The sequence below is a fragment of the Manis javanica genome, chromosome 11, assembly GCF_040802235.1.
Source record: "Manis javanica isolate MJ-LG chromosome 11, MJ_LKY, whole genome shotgun sequence".
Taxonomy (NCBI): Eukaryota; Metazoa; Chordata; class Mammalia; order Pholidota; family Manidae; genus Manis; species Manis javanica.
In genome coordinates, this window is record NC_133166.1 from 21,136,156 (window position 1) to 21,154,678 (window position 18,523).

Below are 18,523 nucleotides of genomic sequence, written 5' to 3' on the forward strand. Positions count from 1 at the left end.
CAGTTCACTAATTATGAAAAAATGTACCACACTTGAAGGGCCCCCACCAGTAAGATGGCAAACTTCCGGCTTCTCTTTGGGGGGGGAGGGGGTCCTCGGTTCCCGCCAGCGCCACCTGAAGCCCAATCACCTCTCACTCCCCTCCCAATCCCAGCACCTAGCCAACAGCCACCAGACCCGTAGAAGTTACACCACAATCACCCCATGCCCCTTCCTATATAACCCAGCACCTTTCCCTAATAAAGCGGAACTCTCCAGTGAATTGCTGCTGTGTGTTGCTCTTTTCCTTTCATTGGTGCCGAAACCCGGGAGACGGAACACCCCAACTGGGCCCCGTCTTCCCCCACCGACACCAGCAGCAGCTTGCCCTCATCCTCTTTTTCCGGCGCTGGCTCATCACACTCACCACTCCTCTCTGGCCTTTAGGTAAGTTTTCCCCCCGGAGTGGGCCACTCTTCCCTGAGCTATCGCGGTGCCATTGACCGTGATCATCCGGCAAGGCCCTGACCCTCGGGGACGAGGAGGGAACTCTCCCCGCCTCAGGCCTTCACGGCTGCGGCGGACCCTCAGGCCCCTCCCCAAACAGCCATAAATCCCCACCTCAAGCCTTTACAGCTGTGCGGCGGACGCTCAGGCCCCTCCTCTGACAGCCATAAACGCATTCACCGTCCCTTCCATCAGTGCTGAAACTTTTTAAGCAAAATTTCCGCGGGGTGGGCCACTCTTCTCTGAGCTATCGCAGTGCCATTGACCGTGATTGTACGGCAAGGCCCTGACGCTGGGGGATGAGGAGGGAACTCTCCCCGCCTCAGGCCTTCACGGCTGCGGCGGACCCTCAGGCCCCTCCTCCGAAAGCCATAAATCCCCGCCTCAGGCCTTCACGGCTGTGGCAGACTCTCAGGCCCCCCCTCCAACAGCCATAAATGAGGTGACTCCTTTGCAGATGAGAACACTCCCTTTCCCCACCCTCCTCCTTCTGCTCCATCCGCCGAAAACGCCTAGCGCTAGGTACCTCGTGACTCCGGCACTCTGCCTTCTTAGGGAAGTCTGGGTGACGACCCACACTTCCTAAGAAATTCTGACTCATATACGAGTTTCCGCAGACCACCAAGGATCATCGGGGACGCCCTTTGTCTCCTTGTGGTCTGCTTCCAGTCCGAGGATCTCCGTTCGTCTTCCCCTGTTTGTCTCCTTCTCTGTCCTTTAGCCATGGGAGCCTCCTCATCCCTCCCTGAAAGTTCACCTCTTGAATGCCTGCTTAAGCATCTGGCTACCCTCTCCCTGACGCCTGATATAAAACCAAAACTTCTCCATAAATATTGCTCCCAAGATTGGCCGACATACCCCCTAGACAATAACAACCAATGGCCCGCAGGGAGAACTCTTGATCCTAACATCACTCGCAATCTTTTTAACTACTGCCAGCGCCTGAAAAAATGGAAGGAGATTCCCTATATCGAAGCTTTCCGCCTCCTCCTCCCCCTGCCCCCTCCCAAGTTCTCCTAGCCTGCAACCCGCTGCCCCCACAGAAGCCTCCCGTTCACTCCCTTCCCCTTCTTCTCCTACAACAGCCCTTCTCCCTTCCTTCCCCACCATCTCCTCCCCCATCTCACCTCCTCCGCCTTCGTCCCCCGCAGATTAAGCCTGAGCCTTTCAGCGCCCCCCTTTAATTAAGTCCCGGGGGCCTCCTCCATCTTTGCCCTCATCACCTATTTCTCCCCTGTTAAGGACCGCCTTTGTCTTCTCACATGTTTGTAGGGAGAATGAGAAAGCACCTTCCCCCATGTCTAAACGCAGCATGGGAAAGCACAAGCTAGAGAACAACCGGTGCAGTCCTTGGAAGTTATCTGTCCACAAAAACATATCTTGTCCTCGAAGACGAGCCAAGACTCCTCACTCTGAAAATAGGGAGACCTTGAAGATGTGTAGAAACACCGCCCCTGCTTCTAGCTATGCCCTTCCCCCACTTGCCGATGTGGCAGGAATGGAGAACAAAGAACATTCTGTTTATGCATTCCATAAGCAATTAACTGGAGCCCTGCTGTAGCTCAGTTAGTAGAGCATGGGACTCTTAACCTCAGAGTCATGAGTTCAAGCCCAACTAAAGCAGCAGAGGCAAGCAGCTGGGCTGCAGGCTGGCAACACATAGGTCCGATTCTATCTTTCTTTATTTTCTTTGCCACCCTTCTGCACTTCAGGACCTGCTCGACTAGGCACGGCTAGACCACGTCACTCCCCCACAGACTGAGCCAGAACCCTTCAGTCCCCCTCAGACTCGGTCCGAGGGCCTCCCAAAATTATCGCCCCCCTCTGGGAAGTAGCAAGATCCGAAGGCATCGTGCGCGTTCACATCCCTTTCTCCTTAAGAGATTAGCCCAACTAGAGAAACGCCTAAGTTCCTTTTCCACTGATCCCATGACATACATCAGGGAGTTTCAATGGACCCTCCAGTCTTACAGCCTCACACATCATGACATTTTCATGCTCCTGGCCAATACTCTCCTCCCTGAAAAACGTAGACGAGTTTGGGACTTCGCCCAAACGCACGCTACCGAAACCCACAAGACTGACCCCACCTATCCCCCTGGCCCCACTGCTGTCCCCGAACAAGACCCACACTGAGATTATAACACCGCCATGAGTCTCTGCTCTTGAAATATTTTTGCCTCCTGCTTAATAGCAGGTCTGAAAAAGGCAGCTCGTAAAGTAGTCAATTTTCAAAAGTTCCAAGACATAATTCAAGAGAGACGAAACCCCCTCCGAGTTCTTAGACAGACTCACTCAAGCCCTATTACACTATACCAGCCTGGACCCAGAAACACCTGAAAGAAGACATGTCCTTATGACATACTTCCTAGCTCAAAGCTACCCCGACATTAAAGCTAAACTCAAAAAGTTAGAACAGGGCCCCGCTACCCCACAGATTGAGATCCTAACAGTGGCCTTTAAAGTATTCCATAATCGGGAGGAGGAGAAAGAACGCCGTAAACAAAAGGCTGATCAGGCCAATTTCCAAATGTTGGCTCAGCTGATAAAACCACAACCTGGGCACCCCTCTACAAACAAGCCCCCTCCCCAGGAGCTTGTTTCAAGTGCGGAAAAGAGGGACATTAGTCAAGGGCATGCCCCTCCCCCAGATCTCCTACCACCCCATGCCCCAGATGCCACAAAAAGGGCCACTGGGGGTCTGATTGCCCAACTACCCGAAGGGGAGGCTGGACGAACAACCCCCATCCTAAGCCCGCCGTAGTGGGGCTGGCAGAAGAAGATTGACGGGGCCCGGGGGCTTCTCGCCCAACCATTTCCATCACCAAACAGGAGCCCAGGGTTACTTTAACAGTAGACGGTAGCCCCATCTCCTTCCTCCTAGATACAAGAGCCACCTTCTCAGTCTTGCGAGAATACCGGGGCCCTACCACGCCTGCCATTACTAGTCGGGGTAGGAGGTAAACAGATTTTCCCATTAAATGCCCGCCCCACCTTTTATGCACAATCCAAGACAATCCCATACCTTTCTTCCACTCCTTCCTGGTTATGCCCCAGTGTCCCATCCCTTTACTAGGATGGGACATCCTTTCTCTCCTCCACGTTTCCATAACTATATCCACTCCCACAGCCCCCAGTACTCCCTTTCTGATGGCCCTCATAGCCAACGACCCCCCTCTACCCAATGAAAGCTCCGGTTCCGCCCTCATACACCCTGTAAATCCCAAAGTTTGGGACATTACAAGCCCCTCCATGGCCCTATGTCCCCCTGCCTCTATCAAATTATGTGACCCCTCTCAGTATATCTGTCAGACCCAATACCCCCTAACCACTTCAGCCCTCATAGGCCTCCAACCCATCATTCAAGATCTCTTAAACAAAAATTACCTCAGATCCACTCACTCCCCATTTAATACCCCCATATTAGCTGTTAAAAAAACCAACGGATCTTTCCGCCTTGTCCAAGACCTTCGCCTCATCAACAGAGCCATTGTCCCTATCCATCCCTTAGTTCCAAATACATACAGCCTCAGCATCCCACTTCTCAGTCCTAGATCTCAAGGACCCATTTTTCTATCCCTCTAGACCCCTGCTCCCAAGATTTTTTCATCTTCACCTGGACGAACCCATACACAAGACATTCTGAACAACTCACTTGGACAGTTTTGCCACAAAGCTTCCGAGATAGTCCCCATATTTTTAGACAGGTCCTAGCTCAGGACCTCAAACAGTTTCATCATGATCACTCCAAGTCCACCTTATTATAATACATGGACAATCTTCTACTCTGCAGTCTCTCGTGGGAACAGTCTCAACTTGACACTGCCTCCCTACTTTACCTTCTAGCTTCCAGAAGTTACCGAGTATCCCCCGTCAAAGCTCAAATCTCTTCCCCTCCTGTCACTTACCTCAGATTCCTTCTATCTCAACAAAGAAAGTCTATTACCTTAGACAGAAAATAGCTCCTCTCTGACCTGCCCATTCCCAAAACCAAGACAGAAATCCTTTCCTTTCTAGGCCTGGCTAGATATTTTAGAGTGTAGATCCCTAACTTCTCCCTGCACCCCGTTGGCAAGACCCCTATACGACCTCAGCAAGAGCCCCCCCTAAAAAACCATTATCCTCCTCACCCCGACACTCCTTCATTAAGCTCCGTCAAGCCCTTGTAGAAGCCCCAGCTCTCCATCTTCCTGATTTGTCGAAGCCCTTCTCATTATACATTCATGAGAGGTCCAGTCAAGCTCTAGGAGTCCTAGGCCAATATTATGGCCCATCCTTTGCCCCAGTAGCTTATCTCTCCAAGCAATTAGACCCCACAGTTCGGAGATGGGCCCCCTGCCTACGAGCATTAGCCGCTACACAGCTCTTGCAGAAGGCAGCTCATAAACTGACATTCAGGGCGCCCCTTACCATTCTGTCCCCACATCACCTAAAAGATCTCTTAACCTACAAAAGTTTATAGACTCTCCCTCCCTCCAGACTCCTGACCTTACTGTCCTCTTTCCTCCAAAATTCTGTTTACCCCCCTTTGCCATCCATACCCAAATCATGACTTTTTCCTCCTTTACTGCTCTCTTGCTTTTTTCCTCATTCTTATTGTCTTCCCCGCCACCCCAGCCTCCTTTGTATGGCGATTCAAAGTCAGACAGACTTACACACAGCATCAAACAAAAGTTAACTGCCCTCATTGCCACACCAGACTGCCCTCTGAAAAGCTGCTCTGAGCCTTTATACCTCCACTTTCCTCCCTCCACTGAAGTGTTCACTAGCAGCTACCCTTATTCTCCCTACCTCTGCTTCCTCTATGACCAAAAACAAGCCTATTGCAGGCGATGGCCAGACACCTATGGGGGATGTCCCTACTGGTCTTGCGTCATTCACTACATGGGTAACTTCCAGTACCCACAGTATTACTCCTCCAACCGTTTCATGAAATATCCCAACGGCTCATTCTCCTTATCAATCCCAGATCCCTGGGACTCTCGATGGGCCGCCGGAGTCACAGCCTCAGTTTACTACGGGGGGGTCCTTGACCCCCCACGGTACCCTTCATATCTCTCAAAAGTATGTTCCCTCTCATTCCCAGATCTCTCAAGTTGCATCAGATAGCAGACATTCCGAAAAAGTCATTATCCAAACTCTTGACGGCGCCTCTTCATCTTCTTATCCCCGCCCCTCTTCCCATTTCTCCTACTCTTCATTACAGCTCATTCAGGACACCACCATCTTTCTCAACCACACCCTTAACACCGCCAATTGTTTCTTGTGTGCATCACTACAGCACCCACTGCTGGCCGCCTTGCCCCTTAATATTTCCAACTACTCCTTCCATGCAGAAGGACAACCCCTCTGCCCCCTGGCAGACATACCCCTATGGGAACCAGAATACTCAGATAATCTCACCATCCACCACTGTGTAGGCCCAACTCCACCCCCCTCCAGTGCACTTCACTGCCTCTCTATCTACACCCCTACCTCCAGCTCTAAGACTTTTACGCAACCGGGACACCTCTTTTGGTGTAATGGCAGTCTTTTCAACTCACTGCCTCTCAAGTCCGATACACCCTGCATTCTCATCACCCTAATCCCACAGTTTACAGCATGACAGAATTTCTTGAGCTCCAACCTCCCTTGCCCTCGTGCACAAAAAGAGCTGCTTTCCTTCCCATCATGGTCAGTAGCTCTTTGATCACCTCAGCCATTGGGGCAGGGTTTTCGGGAGAAGCCTTGGGTCACTCTCTATGGGCAGTTAGAGATCTCGACGCCAAACTTGAGGGAGCCCTGACATCCACTGCCGATTCCCTAGCCTCTCTCCAAAGACAGGTCACTTCGCTAGCTAAAGTCACCCTTCAAAACCGGCAGGCCTTAGATCTGCTTACAGCCGAGAAGGGCGGCACCTGCGTCTTCCTCTGGGAAGAGTGCTGCTATTACATCAATGAACCCGGCATTGTACAAACTGACATTAACAAACTCACCGACCTTGCCTCCAGTCTCCACTCTGCTTCCAATTCCAACCCATTCTCGTCAATACTAACAAATCCCCTCCTCACCTGGCTCTGGCCCATCGCAGGCCCCATAATAATCATTCTTCTTGCCTGTCTCTTCTTACCCTGTATAATAAAGTTCATCAAATCCCAAGTCGGAAAAATCTCTAATCAAGCTTTCAACCAGCTTTTACTCAGGAACTACCAGCTTCTGGCCACAGAAGATCCCTCACCCTTACGTGACCTCCTCACCACATGCTGAGATGGACCCCTCTCTCCACTAGAAACTGTTCCTGGAAACAATGGCTGCAGATGCCTGGCTCCTGACACCCATACCCTCTTGGCACCATTGGAATCAACAGGTCCTCAACCTATGGTTACAGGGAACCTTCATTGATTTCCAAACCTGAAGAAGTCCACATCTACTCATCCTTACTGTGGGGAGTCCAATCAACCCTTTCCTCCCAATCCTCAAGCCCTCACTCCCTTCTCTGCCCCTGTTCAACAGGAAGCAGCCAGAGAGAAAGCAACGTCCACAACCCCATAGAGGAGAAAGGGGGGAATGAAGGGCCCCCACCAGTAAGATGGCAAACTTCCGGCTTCTTTTCGGGGGGGGGGGGTCCTCGGTTCCCGCCGGCGCCACCTGAAGCCCAATCACCTCTCGCTCCCCTCCCAATCCGAGCACCTAGCCAACAGCTACCAGCCCCGTAGAAGTGACACCTCAATCAATTCATGCCCCTTCCTATATAACCCAGCACCTTTCCCTAATAAAGCGGAACTCTCCGGTGAATTGCTGCTGTGTGTCGCTCCTTTCCTTTCAACACTGATAATAGGGAAAACTGGATTAGGGGTACAGGGTGTAAAGGAGGGCAGGGGGCATCAAGAGTCAGGAAAGAGGACTAATAACATCATTTAACCTAACTGCCTGTGTGCTTTGTTCTCAGCATGGGCCATCCAGTTTTGAATAAACAACCCGAGGCTAAGCTTAGAAATGCGCCTGCTTTAAGTTAGATAACTAGAGGTGGGCAACAGCCTGGGGGCGTGATCCGTGATAAGTCACATAGACATGCTTGGGTAAGCAAAAGATAACAATTGAAGCGGTCAAGCAGCTGGAGTGTTTCCTGAAAGATTACAATATAGAATGTGTTTAAAAATTATTGGTTGTAGAAATGCGCGGGCTTCGGTGTAACGCTGTGAAAATCCTATATAAGCAATACCTAAAGTTGCCTGGGGGTCGGCAGCTCGGACTCGGCCTGCGTGTCAGGGGAGGTGCTGTCAACCCCAGCTTGCTGGCTGAATAAAGACTTTGCCTGTATTTACATCTCTATGCCTGTGTAGTTTGTTCTCTGGAGAAGCCTCGGAAGCTAGGACCCTAACAAGGGGAATTCTCTGTACTGTGTTTGCAATTTTTCCGTAATTCTAAAACTATTCTGAAATGAAGTTTATTTTTAAAAAGTCTATTATGTGCCAACTACTGTGCTGAATATTAAGGGGAATATAAAAATAAAATATAACCTAACAACATGAATTTTGAAAACATTACGTTAAGTGAAGGAAACATGTTAAGTTGCAAAAGGCCAAATACTATATGATTTCATTAACATGAAATATCCAGAAAAGGCAATTCTATAGAGAAAGTAAATAGATTAGTAGTTGCCTAGGGCCAAAGGGTCTAGGGATCTGGAGATAACAACTAAGAAATATGACGTTTACTTTTGGGAATGACGAAACTGTTCTAAAATTGACTCTAGTGAGGGTTGCACACTCTTGATGCCGGGGGTTCTTGTTTGCAGAGCTGAAGAATGAGCTTCACAAACAGTCAAGGTAGGAGAGCAAGGTACAGGCTTTTATTTAGAGATACAGTGAAAGGACAGAGGTCCCGGCTCACGCCAGGAGGGGTCAAGAGAGTCCGTAGTGGTGCGTTGTCTAGGGGGTTTTATAGGCAGCTGAGGATTTTTTGAAAACATGAAAAAACTTAGGGGTGTGGACTTGTTAAGTGGTCTCTGAATATTTATAATTAACTTAACACAAGCAACTTCTTCTGATGATTTTTCCCTGAGATACCAGCATCTTGGTCTGTGGGCACAGGAAACAAGGCCACCTGCTCAGCCCCCCAAGGTGGGCTGAGGTATTGTTTGCTAAAGAGTAAGTAAAGAATTTCTAACTTCTTAACTTCTTGGGTATTAAAATGCAATCTTATCTTTAAGGTGGAGGAATCCTTCCTGCCTTTTACTGTGTTGTTTATGCCTGGGCTTACTTGCTAAGTTAGTTGCCCAGTTTGCAAAATGACTTCATCAGATCTGAAGGAGGAAAGACAGAACATAGGCCTGGGCCTTTTAGTATGCTAAAGAGAACCTTACACATGATTATAAATGGTTATAAATGGTTAGCATAATAAAACATGTGCTACTCTTCTTTATCTGGGGAATATTAACTGATTTTACTGAAGAATGATTCTAGAGCTCAATGTTTAACATAGAGTTTTAGCAGTGGGGGTTCCTTCCATGTAGTTACATTGCTCTGACTGAAAATATTCTGCCCTGCTTTTCCCCAGGAGGCCCTCACCCTACTCTGACTACACCCACAGTCCCTGTCTCACTCTGAATATATTAAAGACATTGAATTGTACACTTTAAATGGGTGAACTGTACAGTATATGAGTTGCAGCTGAATAAAGTTGTTAAAAAAAAATGTAAGCAAAATCCCTGTCCTATAGGAGTTTGAATGGTTGTAGATACGACATACGTTTGCATTAAATAGCTAAGCAATACTGCAAGTATTATATGATTAAGTCAAAGTAGTGGTACAAACAACAAGCAGCTCTGGCAGGAAATCCACATGGAGATGGCCAGAAGTTTTTAGCTTTTGGGGTGTTACAGACGTTGCTGAGAATATGCTCAAGGTCATGAAATTTCTCCCCAGATACATATAGGCATGGATATACAAAAGTTTGCTCAGTTCATCAAGAGATTCACTGAAACTCCTAACATCACCATAGACCATTATGCTAAACCAAGAAGGCCTCAGGGACAAAGGGCAAAGGTCATGTAATATTCCTCTTAAGGACATTGTAGACATTCAATCAATGTTTGTTTTGGTGAAAAAATAAATGATTAGGAAGAAGTGAATGAGTGATAATCATTGCTACCACTTATTAAGCACCCACATCTATTTTGTTGAGAACTTATCATGTGTATAAATCATAATTCCCTTACAGAATAAGTATTATTATTCTATTGAGAAAATTGAGATTTTACAATTGAGAAAACTGAGATTAAGTAATTTACTCAAAAGTCAAATAGCTACTAACAGAACATAAGATCTTAGGTTCCTCTGACTTCAAAGTCCATATTTTCTCACTATTCTACACCTTTTCTTACCTAAACAAATGTGTTAGTGCTTAGGAAATTAGGTATTGAAATGATCAAATTTAAGAAAAGTCTCCCAGAAAATACAAGGTCATGAAGATAGGAAAGCATATAAACACATGGAAAAGCAAAATGCAGAGACCATCCTAAAAATCACACCTTGACAATTGAATCAGATGCAAAAGACTTTGTAAAGTATGTGTGTAATACGCTTAACCTAATATTGGCCACCATAAAAGACAGCATAGGCAACTGGGAGTCCCAGGAGACAGGAGCTCTCACCAGCTCCATCACCACTGGCCACCATAACTTGGCTAGTATTTCCTTTCTTCGGAGTTAGAACAGAAGACTCTACGGTTCCTCCAGGCCCAAGATCTATCAACCATGACAAATAGAATAGAAATCACAGTGAACAGAATATCTTCTTAAATGTGTCACTTCATACAGAAGAGGTATTAGCAGGGAAGAAAGATCTAGATGACACTTTTGTCCTCACTTTAATTGTTCAGATTTCTGAATAAATACAATAGTAAGGGATTTAATTATCTAAAAGCCATGCTTATATGGATTGACTACTTTCGGTAAGACATGCAAATTATGCTGTGAATTCTGCCTTTCAGCTCTGGAAAATATACTTCCTCTCCCCTGCAATGCTTGCCATTATTTGTCAGGACAAAAATAATCTATTTTGGGACTATATCCACAAATATCCACTCCCTCCAATCGGCGAATGAAGAGCAGCTCCTGCTCTGAAACAAATGGAAAAAGAGGCTGTGAAGCTAATCAATGAATGAATGAGGACATAGGTGTCGCAGTGGGTTACAAAAATAGTTGTCCTATGTTCTCAAGAGCCAGGAACCAGGAAAGGACTGCACAGCTAACAAAGAACTAAAGTCACAGGTCAAAAGCTATATAGTGTGTGGGTAGCTTTAAACTAAACCAGAGCCCCAGGGTAGGTGATAACAGCAGTGGGTCAGGGACCCATGAGGCAAGCAACTAAGAGAGGTTTGATGAATATTAGCAGAATATATTTGCATATTAGCTATTATTTTACATACCAGCTACTATCACTTATTGAATATATCCTTAATGCTAAGCACTTGACACACTATTTCAATTAATCTTTACATCAATCCTTTGATAAAGTCATTATTGAGACAACTGCCTCTATTTCATAAAGGAAAAAAATAGAGGCTTAAGTAAATTGCCCAGTTATAGGTTTGGTAAGAGGTGCCAAGAATTCAAACCCAAATCTGACTGAATCCAAAGCCTATGTTTTCTATTCCACAACATTCTCTCTCTAAAGAGTAACACCAATTTATATTAGTGAAATTAATGTTAATAGCCTCAATAATCCAACAGTTTGTTCAGCACCTGTTATATGCCAACCATCATTTCCTTTCATCCTTACAATCATGCTGTGAGGTAAACATTTCTACCCCCATTTTACTGTGAGGAAACGAAAACTCAGAAAGGTGAGTTAATATGCCTGATGCATAGCTAGTAAGAGGTGTTCTAGCTAACTTTTCCTAAGTTCTTTCAAAATTGCTTTTGTTTGTAGTTTTTCCTTTGGCCATTCTGCTCTGAATATGTTAATATGTTATTTATTAAAGTCTGCCTTGCACGGAGTCTATGGCAGTTAGGAGCACAGGTTTTAGATTCACACAGATATGGGTCTGAATATCAGCACTTCCATTTTACTAGCTTATGGTCTTTGGCAAGTCATGTAAATACTTGGCCTCATATACGGCATGATTTCATGCATATAAAATGACCAGAAGAGAGAAATCCATGGAGACAGAAAGTAGGTTAGTGGTTATCAGGGGGTGGGCAGAGTGGGAAATGAGGATGACTGCTTATGGTACAGAGTTTCTTTTTGGAGTGATGAAAACATTCTGGAATTACATAGTGGTAATGGTTGCGCAACTTTGCAAATATACTATATAGTGGATATATGTTACAGTGGACTGAATTGTCCGCTTTAAAAGGGTGAATATTACAGTATGCGAACCATATCTCAATTTCTATTTTTTAAAGAAAAGAAAGAACTATCTGGTCTCAGCATAACTGCTGGGTGGCACTTCTAGGCCACAGCTGAGGTCTGTTATGCCCAATACCCTAACTTCCTCCAGTGTTAAATTAAGTTTCAAAATACTGTTGGTTGCCTGAAATCTAAGTCCAATTCCCTATCATCTCCCCACCTCTCATCTCCATACTTCTCTGCACACTCTCTCTATATCAAAACACCACTGCTTCTCTCCCTCCCAATTTCCTTTGGGCCCTCTGAACCCAAGTGTGTTTTCATTTCAGAGCCATTGCACATGCTCTCCTTGCCTAAATTCTACCATTCTTAAAGTTTTAGTCACGTAACATCCTCAAGAAAACTTCCCTGACTATTCAGACTTACTTGAATCATGCTGTTATACACTCATATAGCACCCAGAATCTTCTTTTTGTGGCATTATCACAATTATTAAGTAGTTATATGTTTAATTAATCTGTCTCTTTTGTTATAAATGTAAGTTCCATGGAGTCAGGAAACTGCTACATGCCAGCATCTAGCATACTCTCTGGCACATTACAGGTGCTTAATGAATATTTGCTCATCAAATTAACAAATCCCTCCAAACTTCACTTACTTATCTCCACAGAGTTATAAAAATATTTACCTCACAGCTGCTGATATGATTAAATTAGGTAACATATGAAAAAAGTTTAGCAAGTGCAAGGTACATAGTTCATGGTCAAATTGGCAGCAGTGATGGTAACAGTGGTGATTATTCAGCTCATTTATTAAACAATATGTCCTTTAGTGTGTGACAGGCACTGAAGATAAAACCATGAACAAAACAGAAAACTATCCCTGTCCTCCAGAGCTTATAATCTAGTAGTGACCAGGAGATAGCCACCTTCTTGGCCATTTTCCTAGGCTTTCGGATTCCCTGCCCTTCTAGGGACTCTGAAATTTATGTCTTCCTATTTCATATCTTCTTACATCCTCCTAGTTCATGTCTGTTGGTTTGTCATTTGCTTCAACCTCACTTCTATACAAACTCTGATCCAATGTTAGCTTTCAATGTTTTCACTTGATAACACCTTCCTATAAGATCCATCCCCAAGACTGCTTATTCTGGCATACGTTGTATGATCATCACCCCTCCCCTAACCATATTCCTGTGGTTCAGGAGTATGGAAATCCCTGAGAAATGAATGGTAATCTCAGGGTGAGTGACATCCAGACCTCAGTTTGACACTCCAAGGCTGCCTATTTGCTGTGCAAAGTTAACTTAGCTGGTGAGTCATTACCCATTCCCTGGTATGTTCTGACTTCCACAGACACCATTCTACCATCTTGATCAATCGGTATGTTTTCTGGGGTCTGATGAATATCAGCATTAATGTCTTAATCAGATCCACCTTTTACTACTTATGTTGAACCAAAGTAGTATGTGATTTCATCCAGTTTTACTCAAGTAAAATTGGGCTCTCACTCATCTAAAATTTGAGATGATTATAAGCTAAAATCTTCTTAGGCTCCCAAAGAAAGTGCACTGAGCTAAGAGATGAAGTTACAGTCCCAGTACCACCATGTACTTAGCATGTAACATCAACATCTGTCCACTCATTCCTTATTTATCAGGAGGGCCAAGCACATAGTAGGCTGGGTACCCACAGACATAAAGAACATAAAGTAGCCTACCCTCAAATCTTCTAGTGAGGAAAGTAGATGTGCAAATTATTCATTATATTGCAATGTGAGATCAGTATCATGGGCTGAAAAGGACATAAAGGAAGAAAGGACCAAGAACTGGGAAGGTCAAGGAACATTTTCACAAAAGAGGAATGGAAAAAAAAAAAGATTATTATCAAATTAGGGAAATGCAGAAAAAGAAAGGCAGTGGGGTCTTAGAAGGGGTAAAAAATCTAGGCTCCAGTCTCAGCACTACCACTTCAGAGGCTGTTGACCTATAAGCAAGCATTCATTCATTTAGACATATGGTAGAACATCTGAAAACGTATTATATATCAGACACAGTGCCAGTAGCTTCCATTTTCTCATCTATTGTACCTGCCAGGGCTACCTCATAATATTGTGCAACTCAAATGAAATTATGCAAATGTCTTGCCAAAGGGTTTCAGTCCCCGGCAAGTTCACTGTGGATTCAGTGTGACCAAAGAAATGACAGTATAACATTCTTGGGGTGAAAAGGTTATACCCAACTTTGTTTCCACGGTGGCAGGTCAATCACTAAAATCTCGTTCACTCAGAGTAAGTCTGCATGCAGCAAGCCAGTCTCTGCCTCTGGGCCCCTCTGCACACACAGCCATCCTCTGGGACCCTCTGTCCACATAGCCATCCTCTGGGCCTCGCTGCCTGCACAGTCATCCTGCACAGCCGTCTTCTGGGCCTCTGTCCTCAGCACTGCCACCACTCCAGCCTCTGCTCTGCTCTCCTGCAGCCTTGTAGCCGTGCCACCGTGTCGCCCAGAGCACTGGGCAGAGCTTTTATATAGAGTCAATAGCAAGTACTGCCCACACGTGTAGTGAGCTAGCCAACAAGGGCCAGGTGAGAATCCTGGCCATAGGAACTCTCATTTTATCCACAGCAAATGAAAGCAGTTTAATAATAGTAGGATAAGATCAATATTCCTATTTGCAGTCCTTCACACCTTACAAAGTACTCTTACATTATCTTCTATATTCTTTACAATTCCATATGGTAGGCACCATCACCTGCATTTTACAGATATGAAACTGATGTGGAGAGGCCAAATAGCCAATGTAAGGTCATGTGGCTATAAAAGGATTGAACCCAGGTCTGATGCAAATCCCATGAGTTTTCCTTATAAATGCAAAGTATTAACTAACACTTCCAGACAGACTGAAACAAGTATGGTCACAAGACTGCATATGATTAGGTGCCAAAAGATAATACCAGCTAGGAATTCTGAAAATAAACAGGCACTTAAGCTGAAGTGGTCAGAAAAATTGTACAGAAAAGATGAGAACTGAGGTAGGCCCTAAAGTATTTGGATAGGTGGTGAGAAGGGTGAGGGCACTCCAGGTGAGAAGGCTATACAAGATCAAGGATCAGGAATTCAACATTTGACAAATAAAAAAGAATCTGGCTATAGCAGTAAGGCAGAGTGGAAGAGTAAATTCACTAACAAAGGAGTCTGGAAGGGAACATGGCATCAGACTTGGAGGGGCCCTAAATGACCTTGTATCTCTAGGTGATGGCCTAATGATGTATTTCCATGGACTTTCCTGCAATAAACAATGGTTGAAAACAGTATTCCTTGAAAAATGATCCCTCCCTTTCAGAATTCCTCAGAATCAAGGAAGAGAGCAAAAGTATGGAGTCAGCAATCTGACCATCTTTCACAATGTAATTTTGAAACTTTTAATTAGGTTTCTATTTTCACCAGATCTGGCCAAATTCTCAGTTTGGCTAAGATGAACAATAATATTATTTCATAAAGGATAAATTAAGATTTGGGCTCTTAAGGAAACAAACCTAGAGATATTCAAGGGCTGCTCCACAGTAACGGCAATGATCATGCTGATCTAAACACAACAGAAATATAATCTCTACAATTAATGCCTAAAATGAAATGCTAACATAAATTGCTAAAAATAAGTCATTGTTTCAAGGAGCATGATACAACTGAAAAGAGCACATTAAAATCTGCTAAATCTGTTAATAGGACAGGAGAAGGCCAAGGAATGGATTTATGCTGATTCACACGGTTTTACTGCAGTTACTCAGTTTAAGTAAAAAATTCGTTTGTCATCCTTTCCTTATCGCCAAGTACCTCAACATCCCGCTCAGTTCTGCAAGTCAAAACGGTATTCTTGGATAAAATTCTGTAAGTTGATGACAACGAAAAATAAAATGACCTGTTCAAAGTCATACAAATTATCAGCACCTATCCTGGTGTTAGGAATCCCAATGTACCGAAGGGGGCGTGTCGCGCGGGTTGGAACGGTTGAGCACGCCCAGGCCGGAGACTTGGGAGCTCAAGCCTATGACTACACGGCACCGCGTGTGCTGCCGGGAAGAGCTTGTTTGCGCCAGTGTCTTATACCCGGATGTCTGCAGAGGCGGGGATAGCTAACGGCCAGTCGCTCTCGGCTCTGCCTTCCCCATCACCTTCCCCAGCGCCCTGCGTACGTAGAACCTACGTTACCTTTCCTAGAGCTCCGTTCATCCTTTGCTGCTGCGGCCTGTATTTGTGCAAACTGAAGATCCACCCGAGCAGCAGCGATCCCGGACGTCTGAAAGCACGGACGGAACAGCCTTGATTGGGTCCAGTGACAATATCCCACCGAGACTCGCTCAACTTCCGCAGCACCTTGGTTCCGGCAGCTTCCGAGGCTCAGGATCTAGAAATCCTCCGACTCCGCCCTCACTACCACTCAAATGTCACCTTCGCTGCTACTTCTCCAGGCAGAATTAGTTGCTGTATCCATGTTGCCCCTACATTTTGCACACAATTCTGGTATTTCATCTGCCATACTACGTATTTATTACTTGTGACGATCTCGTCCTTTATTTTATTGTGAGTTCCTCAAGTGCTGAGATCTTAACCTGATTAATTCATTCCAGCATCTAGAACAGGAAGTGCGATCTGACTTCTAACCTCTATTTAAAAGCGGACTGACCCTAAGTGAGCCTTTCTGACAGTCTGTTAGTTCATAATAATTGATAGTCATTAACTTTTATTTAGTAACCACTATGTGTAATGCATTATATTCAGTTCATCACTTAATTTATCCCTCACAAGGCTGTTAGTGAGATATTATCACATGATTTTACATATAAGGACATTGAAGGCGGTTAAGAGATTTGTCTGAGGCAGAGCTGAGTTTCACAGGGTCTTATTTATGCAAAATGTTTTCCCTCTGAAACATCCCTTCTCTCTTGAGATAATGTCAATGCGCACATTCATTTACCTCCTTTACACACAATAACCATTTACTTAGCATGAATTTGTGCCAGTCCTTTGACTGAACCCAGGGAACGCAGAGATGAATACTACATGGTCCCTGCTCTTAGAAGGCTCATGGAGGATTGCATCAAACTAAAAAGCTTCTGTGCAGGAAAAAAAACAGTCAACAGAGCAAAAAACCTACAGAATGGGAGAAAATATTGCAAATCATACTTCTGATAAGGAGTTAATATCCAAAATATATAAGGAATTCAAGAAAACAACTGGATTTAGAAATGGCCAAAGGACCTGAAGAAACATTTCTCAAAAGAAGACATAAAAATGGTGAACAAAATATATGAAAAGATTCCCAACATCACTAACCACCAGGGAAATGCAAAACAAAACCACAAAGAGATATTACTTCACACATGTTAGAATGGCTAGTATCAAAAAGACAAAAGATAAGTGTTGGCAAAGATGTGGAGAAAAGGAAATCCTGCACTGTTCGTGGGAATGATCATAATGATTATAAATTGACACAGCCATTATAGAAAACAATGAAAATAGTATATGTAATGGAATATTACACCAACCTTTAAAAAGAAGGAAATGTGACATGAATGAACCTGGAGGACATTATACTAAATGAAATAAGCCAGGCACAGAAAGATAAATAGTCCATGATCTCACTCATATGTGGAATCTAAAATAGTCAAACTCATAGAAGCAGAGTATAGAATGGTGGTTAACGGGCTGGGGTGGTGGTCGTAGGAGCGGAACATAGGTGAAATGTCAAAGGGTACAAAGTTTCAGTTATGTAAGATTAATAAGTCTAGAGATCTAATGTATAGCATGACTATCATTAATAATATTGAATACTGGAAATATGCTGAGAATAGATTTCAGATGCTCCCATCACCAAAAAAAGGTAACTACGTGTGGAGATGGTATGTTGACTAGCTTAACAGTAGTAATCATTTCACCATGTATATGTATAAAAAATCACATGTGCATCCTAAATATATACAATTTTTAAAAGTGGTTCATAGAGATTAGTAGAGAGGCAAAGTCTTAGACAATTATAAAGCAATGAGGAAGTCCAATTACAGAGATATACACATAAACTCTATGTCTGAAGGGAGTACATAGTCATATAAAGTCAACATCAAGTGAAATAACAAATATGCAGTTATTTTTATTGTTGCTGTTACTATTTTTATTACTGTTATTGTCATTAGCAAGGAAACAGCATAAAAACTGCTAAATATCAGTGGGGTTTTAGTGATACGGAGTTTGCTTTTTTGCCAGAAATGCTGCCAAGATCTCCTATCTCAGTGTTCAGTGAATCCTTCCTATGATGGAATTCCAAGGAGCTACAAAGGTTTCCTTTAGCTTTCCCACTAGACTGTGAGCATTTTTAAAACAGTCTTCTTTTATTTCTACCTCAAAGATTAACACAGATATTATTGTGTTTATGGTTTTGTACTTTTCAAACCACAAGTAAACATTATGCAATTTTGTCAAAGGTAGGATGATAAGTATGTTTTCTCACTTTGTAGATGACAAAACTGAAAAGAAGAAGATAGGTGGCTTGCCTAAGATTAAACAACTTGGGCATGACAAAATAGGGTAATGACAATAGGCTTTTTAGCTCTTGAAGTCCCTTTTTATGGTCAACAACACCAAAAGCAAACTAAAAACTCTGAGATCTTCCCATTGCCAACCCTTAATCTCAAACCAACATTTGGTG

General features: G+C 44.2%; 1 protein-coding gene across 1 annotated transcript in view; it reads right to left on the bottom strand.

Annotated features, from left to right (window-relative positions):
* MRPL48 (mitochondrial ribosomal protein L48) overlaps positions 1-16,218 on the bottom strand; it is a 60,604-nt gene extending 44,386 nt beyond the window's left edge. The window contains exon 1 of the mRNA XM_017653264.1: positions 16,030-16,218. Coding sequence (XP_017508753.1) covers positions 16,030-16,050 — 21 coding nt within the window. The 5' untranslated portion in view covers positions 16,051-16,218. The remainder of the gene's footprint in view (positions 1-16,029) is intronic.
* Between the last annotated feature and the right edge of the window lie 2,305 nt (positions 16,219-18,523).